The sequence below is a fragment of the Oncorhynchus gorbuscha genome, unplaced genomic scaffold (assembly GCF_021184085.1).
Source record: "Oncorhynchus gorbuscha isolate QuinsamMale2020 ecotype Even-year unplaced genomic scaffold, OgorEven_v1.0 Un_scaffold_8850, whole genome shotgun sequence".
NCBI classification, from domain to species: Eukaryota; Metazoa; Chordata; class Actinopteri; order Salmoniformes; family Salmonidae; genus Oncorhynchus; species Oncorhynchus gorbuscha.
Genome location: NW_025751941.1, coordinates 1345 through 8130, shown reverse-complemented (window position 1 = coordinate 8130; position 6786 = coordinate 1345). Strand labels below are relative to the sequence as shown.

General features: G+C 43.5%; 1 protein-coding gene across 2 annotated transcripts; it reads left to right on the top strand.

The window, feature by feature from the left end:
• The first annotated feature begins 557 nt into the window (after positions 1-557).
• Positions 558-6551, top strand: LOC124030023 (von Willebrand factor A domain-containing protein 5A-like). Of its 2 annotated transcripts, none has more exons than XM_046341541.1 (8): positions 558-921; positions 1044-1246; positions 1522-1744; positions 2078-2253; positions 4882-4996; positions 5236-5411; positions 5736-5824; positions 5954-6551. In XM_046341541.1, the coding sequence occupies exons 1-8, from the start codon at positions 879-881 to the stop codon at positions 6054-6056; spliced, it is 1128 nt and encodes a 375-aa protein (XP_046197497.1). In that variant the 5' UTR covers positions 558-878; the 3' UTR covers positions 6057-6551. The 2 variants fall into 2 exon arrangements, with proteins under 2 accessions (XP_046197497.1, XP_046197498.1); XM_046341542.1 differs by having other exon boundaries at positions 559-921; positions 6039-6551.
• Positions 6552-6786: the final 235 nt, after the last annotated feature.

Below are 6786 nucleotides of genomic sequence, written 5' to 3'. Positions count from 1 at the left end.
GTGCTCCCCATGCTATTCGTTTCCCTCTGCTGGTCTTGTTTGGTTCTATCCTTCTCTCTCCCCCTCCCTCTCTCACTCTCTCGCTCTCTCTTCTCTCTGTCGTTCCGTTCCTGCCCCCAGCTGTTCCTATTCCCCTAATCATCATTTAGTCTTCCCACACCTGTTCCCGATCCTTTCCCCTGATTAGACTCCCTATTTATTCCTTTGTGATCCGTTCCTGTTCCGTCGGTTCCTTGTATTGTATTCACCATGCTGTGATTGCGTTTCGCCCTGTCCTGTCGTGTTTTTTGCCGTGATTGTGTATCACCCTGTCCTGTCGTGTTTTGTGCCTTCTTCAGACGCTGCGTGTGAGCAGGTGTCTCAGTCGACTACGGCCTGCGCCTACCCGAAGCGACCTGCAGTCTGTGGCCGCTTCTCCAGTTGTTTTCCCCTCTACAAATCTAGAGGATTTCAGTTATTCCGTTTTGAACATTAATAAACTCTGTTTCTGTTAAGTCGCGTTTGGGTCCTCTTTCACCTGCATGACAAATCCACTCCGACCAACAACCCTACTATAATTTTTACCTTAAGTAACCTATCTTATGCAACCATACCAAACATAACTTATCATACTAATTTGAGTGTCGCGGATTTACATATAGTATATTACGTATAGTCTATGAGACCACCCTGGTTGTTTATTTAGCATGTGACAAATACATTTGATTTGATTTGTATGAGGAAATGAGTATGTATGTTCCCTCTCCTAAGAAGACCAATGTTGTATTATTGCCAGGTTTTATCAATATTGATACAGTACAAATCAATATTCCAACCGTGCCTGTTTCCCAGTAAGAGGACAATAATATGACACCTGACTTCCCTATTCAGGTGCCAAAATGGTGAACTGCTGTGGATTGGTAACTGTCAAGAATGAACCAGGTACTGTTTGAAAGCAGAAATGATTGTTTACTTCCACGTCTGTGTGGATTTTCATTCTCCCAGGCATGAGCTCTCATCAGTATCTTGTTTATCTTCTCTCCATCCATCTCTCCCTCTCGCAGTACCTCTGAAGAGTATTGCTGTGGAGGTGAGTGTCCAGGGGCATGTAGCCACTGTGAGCTCCACTCTGCAGTATGAGAACCAGGAGGAGAGTCCTCTGGAGGCCATCTTTGTTTTCCCTCTACCAGGAGAGGCTGCTGTCTGCAAGTTCAGCGCCAAGATAGGACAGACTGAGGTGGTGGCTGAGGTTCAGGAGAAACAGAAGGTGAGGAGAGATGACAAGTCAACAATGAGACAAAAGCAACAATGCAGATCCACAAAAGTATAATTTGTTGCAGGATTCATAGTTACATAGTTACTACACAGGTTTAAGAACAACTTGGTGTAAAGTCTTACTGTGGGCAACTATACCCAATTTGTTAACCAAGCAGTCTATGACTTGCGGAGCTTCAAGAATCAGTATTATCCTTTTGACAGCTCTCATATCACTATTGTCTCAGGCTGATGATGCGTCCTTGTGTTCCTCTGTCCCCCTCTCAGGCGCGGGAGCAGTATGATGATTTGTTGAGCTCGGGCCAGCAGGCCTTCCTATTGGAGGAGAGTGATGAGAGCCCGGATGTGTTCAAGCTGAGTGTTGGTAGTCTGCCTCCAGGGGAGAAGGCCTCTGTCAGCCTGGACTATGTGACAGAGCTGGCTGTACAGGCTGACGATGGCCTGAGGCTCTGCCTTCCAGCTGTGCTCAACCCCCGCTATCAACCCCAGGGTAAGAACATGGACCCCTGTATGGAGAGACACAAACCACTAATACATCACAGTGCAGAATAAAACCTTGTGGGCAGCAGTGTGACTAGGAACCAGCAGCTGGTCCCATAGGGTGGTGGTCTTCAGTCCTGCTCTTGGAGACCCACGGGGAGTGGTGCAGGCTTTAGTTCCAGTCCAGCTTAAAAACATCTGATTGACGTGTTGTTGAGTTGAAAGGTGGAAGTGCTGGGCCAGAACAAAAACATGCTAATTTGTGGGTCTCTCTCTCCTCGATCCTTCTTTCTTCTCTGTCCCTCTCCCTCCTCCTCCCTCCCTGACCCCATCTCACTCTAAGGGTCAGACAGTGGTAGTAGTGGCAGTGCCTTGGTTTCCTCGGTGCCCACTGGTCCTGTGCCCTACAGTCTGTCCCTCAGTGCCCGAGTGTCGTCCCTTCATCCCATCTGTAGAGTAGAGTCCAACTGTCCCCTGGACCCGCTCAACTACCTCAACACAGAGAAAACCCAAGCCACGGTACTGTGTGTGTCTATGTGTGTGTGTGTGTGTGTGTGTGTGTGTGTGTGTGTGTGTGTGTGTGTGTGTGTGTGTGTGTGTGTGTGTGTGTGTGTGTGTGTGTGTGTGTGTGTGTGTGTGTGTGTGTGTGTGTGTGTGTGTGTGTGTGTGTGTGTGTGTGTGTATTTGATATACAGTCAAATCAAATTGTATTGGTCACATACACATGGTTAGCAGCTGTTAATGCGAGTGTAGCGAAATGCTTGCCCTTCTAGTTCCGGCAATGAAGTAATTATATAACAAGTAATCTATCAATGCCCCAACAACTACCTAATACACACAAATCAACTACCTAATACACACAAATCAACTACCTAATACACACAAATCAACTACCTAATACACACAAATCAACTACCTAATACACACAAATCAACTACCTAATACACACAAATCTAAAGGTGTGAATGAGAATATGTACAGTTGAAGTCGGAAGTTTACATACACCTTAGCCAAATATATTTAAACTCAGTTTTTCATAATTCCTGACATTTAATCCTAGTAAAAATTCCCTGTTTTAGGTCAGTTAGGGTCACCACTTTATTTTAAGAATGTGAAATATCAGAATAATAGTAGTGATTTATTTCAGCTTTTATTTCTTTCATCACATTCCAATTGGGTCAGAAGTTTACATACACTCAATTAGTATTTGGGAGCATTGCCTTTAAATTGTTTAACTTGGGTAGCGTCCACAAGCATCCCACAATAAGTTTGTAGGTCTCCTTGCTCGCACACTCTTTTTCAATTCTGCCCACAAATGTTCTATAGGATTGAGGTCAGGGCTTTGTGATGGCCACTCCAATACCTTGACTTTCTTTTCCTTAAGCCATTCTGCCACAACTTTGGAAGTATGCTTGGGGTCATTGTCCATTTGGAAGACCCATTTGCGACCAAGCATTAACTTCCAGACTGATGTCTTGAGATTTTGCTTCAATATATCCACAAATTTTCCCATCTCATGATGCCATCTATTTTGTGAAGTGCACCAGTCCCTCCTGCAGCAAAGCACCCTCACAACATGATGCTGCCACCCCCGTGCTTCAAGGTTGGGATGGTGTTCTTTGGCTTGCAAGCCTACCCCCTTTTTCCTCCAAACATAAGGAGGAAAAAGTCTTTGTGTGTCTGCACCAGACAGAACTGTTTTGGTTGTTTCTTTGTTTGTTATTCAGTGTTGAGTTTTTTCATTAAATAAGATGAACACTTACCACGCTACACTTTGGTCCTCACCTTCTTCCCACGACAGCCGTTACAGTCAAGCAAAGAGGCACTGAGTTTGAAGGGTGGCCTTGGAATGCATTGACAGATACACCTCCAATTGACTTAAATGTTACCCTATCAGAAGCTTCTTAAAGCCATGACATCATTTTCTGGAATTTTTCAAGCTGTTTAAAGGCACAGTCATATTATTGTATGTAAACTTCTGACCCACTGGAATTGTGATACAGTGAATTATAAGTGAAATAACATGTCTGTAAACAATTGTTGGAAAAATTATTTGTCATGCACAAAGTAGATGTCCTAACTGACTTGCAAAACCTATAGTTTGTTAACAAGAAATGTGTGGAGTGGTTGCAAAACAAGTTTTAATGACTCCAACCTAAGTGTATGTAAACGTCAGACTTCAACTATATATAGCCAAGTGGCATAGGCAAGGTGCAGTAAATGGTATGGAATCATGTAGTAACCAAAAAAATGTTAATCAAAATATATTTGAGATTCTTCAAAGTAGCCACCCTTTGCCTTGATGACAGCTTTGCACACTTGGCGTTATCTCAACCAGCTTCATGAGGTAGTCACCTGGAATGCATTTCAATTATCAAATGTGCCTTGTTAAAAGTTCATTTGTGGATTTTCTTTCCTACGTTTGAGCCAATCAGTTGTGTTGTGACAAGGTAGGGCTGGTATACAGAAGAAATCCATATTTGGTAAAATACTAAGTTCATATTATGTCAAGAACAGCTCAAATATGCAAAGAGAAACATTAGTCCATTACTTTAAGACATGAAGTTCAGTCAATCTGGAACATTTCAAGAACTTTGAAAGTTTCTTCAAGTGCAGTCACAAAAACCATCAAGCTCTATAATGAAACTGTCTCTCACGAGGACAGCCACAGGAAAGGAAGACCCAGAGTTACCTGCTGCAGACGATGAGTTCATTGGAGTTACCAGCCTTAGAAATTGCAGCCCAAATAAATGTTTCAGAGTTCAAGTAACAGACACATCTCAACATCAACTGTTCAGAGGAGACTGCATGAATCAGGCCTTCGTGGTCATTAAGGCAAAAGGGTGGCAACTTTGAAGAATATATAATATAACATATATTTTGATTTGTTGAACACTTTTTTGGGGTTAATACACGATTCCATATGTGTTATTTCATAGTTTTGATGTCTTCACTATTATTCCTCAATGTAAAATTTAAGAAAAACCCCTTGAATGAGTAGGTGTGTCCAAACTTTTGACTGGTACTGTATGTATGTATGTCTGTGTGCGTGCACTCTCACTAGCACCATGAACCATCAGAATCCTTCATAGTTGTTAAATTCCCTCTGACTGCTCTGTCTTCATGTGAATGTTGTTCTAACTGCAGGTCAGTCTGGCTGCAGGTCATCAGTTTGACCGGGACGTTGAGTTGTTGTTGTATTACCAAGACACCCATCAGCCTACTGCTACAGTAGAGGCAGCACAGGCTTCTGCCAAGCCAGGTGAGGGGAAGGGGGGGTGTACTCTGTTGTAGATGTGTGGATATGAGATCAATGAGTAGTCTAGTCTACTACCTTAATGCATGTTTACATAGTGGGACATGGTGAGACAGAAGATACAGTAGATGTAGAGATGGAGAAAGAGGAGAAAAGCTGTTGAACACTTCTGTTTTCTCTCTCTCTCTGTCTTTCTCTCTCTCTGTCTTTCTCTCTCTCTGTCTGTCTCTCTTTATCGCTCCCAGGCTCTCTGATGGGCGACCCAGTGGTCATGCTGAGCCTGTACCCAGAGTTCCCCAACGATGTGATGTCATCGATGACCTCACTCGGGGAATTCCTTTTTGTTGTGGATCGCTCTGGCAGCATGTCATGCCAAATGCACAATGGGGCTGTGGCTCAGGACCGCATTGGCAGTGCCAGGGTATACACACACACACACACACACACACACACACACACACACACACACACACACACACACACACACACACACACACACACACACACACACACACACACACACACACACACACACACACACACACACACACACACACACACACACACACACACACACACAACCCTGCACTAGTAAATTAACATCTCCATCTGCACAGGAGTCACCAAGAGGTAGTTTAGAGTGAAATCCAGTACACAGTGGTTACTCTGTATTCTTCTGGTCTTTATGATTGTCCTATATGGTTTATTGAAGAGTAGAGAAACTTGTTGAATTTCTCTCTTGCAGGATACTCTGCTGCTCTTGCTAAAAAGCCTGCCAATGGGCTGCTACTTCAACATCATCGGTTTTGGGTCCAGATATGAGTCCTTCTTTCCGTAAGTGTTCTCTCTTCTCTTCTCTTCTTGGCTACAGTATACATATCTCCCTGGCATATTACATCATTTATGTAGCAGCAGACAATACATTTTTGGACTCACCTTATTGTGCTCTGCTCACTTGAACAGGAAGGGTGCACGGCAGTCCTTCTTGTGGGCTCTAGAAAGAGGCCCGAGTTCCCGACTTGGAATAACCATTCAGTTTTTTCCCCAGAGTTCCCAGTTGTCTTGAACGCGGCAGAAGTCATGCTGGATTGACCGCATGGCCAATGTATTAAAATTTTACCAATTGGATATCACACAAAATTGGAAGCCAACTGCACCAATGTGTCAGTGGAAACCCTGTTGAACTGACGACTGCAGTCAGCTCGCAGGCGCCCGGCACGAGGAGTCGCTAGAGCACAAGGAGACAAGGAAATCCCGGCCGGCCAAACCCTCCCCTAATCCGGACGACATGGAGTCAATTGTTCAATCCGTCCCATGGGTCTCCCGGTCACGGCCGGTTGTGACACAGCCTGGGGTCGAACCTGAGGCTGCAGTTGCGCAGTTGAATTTGCAATTTCCAACTTGTTGTGTAATGTGTGTCCAATGTGCACCGATATGTTTTATCTATAATTTCTCATATGACAAAGTGTCGTGATGATGCTATCAGTAATATGATGACATGCTATTTATCAAATAATTAACTGTAATTATTACTTGATTTTAAATTAATAAAGTAACAATTACCTCATTAGTAACCTGGGGCACCACAGGAAAACTTTGTTTAACGAGTTACCGTTTCCCAAATTAACTCAAGAAAATCAGAATCTCGATATCATAGCATTTCCTCATATCAATGCCATTCTGAAAATTCCATAATCCGTTAAATCTGCAGGAATAATAGTCTACATGATGACTCAGCAATACAGAGATTGGCTTAATTGCAGTTGAATAATACGCTCATGTAAATATGGACATTT

Bases quoted from the DNA above. Each gene is read 5' to 3' on its own strand.
- LOC124030023 (XM_046341541.1), top strand. From the start codon at position 879: ATGGTGAACTGCTGTGGATTGGTAACTGTCAAGAATGAACCAG. The intron at 1,247-1,521 runs GTGAGGAGAGAT...TCCCCCTCTCAG, and splicing joins AGGTTCAGGAGAAACAGAAG to GCGCGGGAGCAGTATGATGA. The intron at 5,825-5,953 runs GTAAGTGTTCTC...TCACTTGAACAG, and splicing joins AGATATGAGTCCTTCTTTCC to GAAGGGTGCACGGCAGTCCT.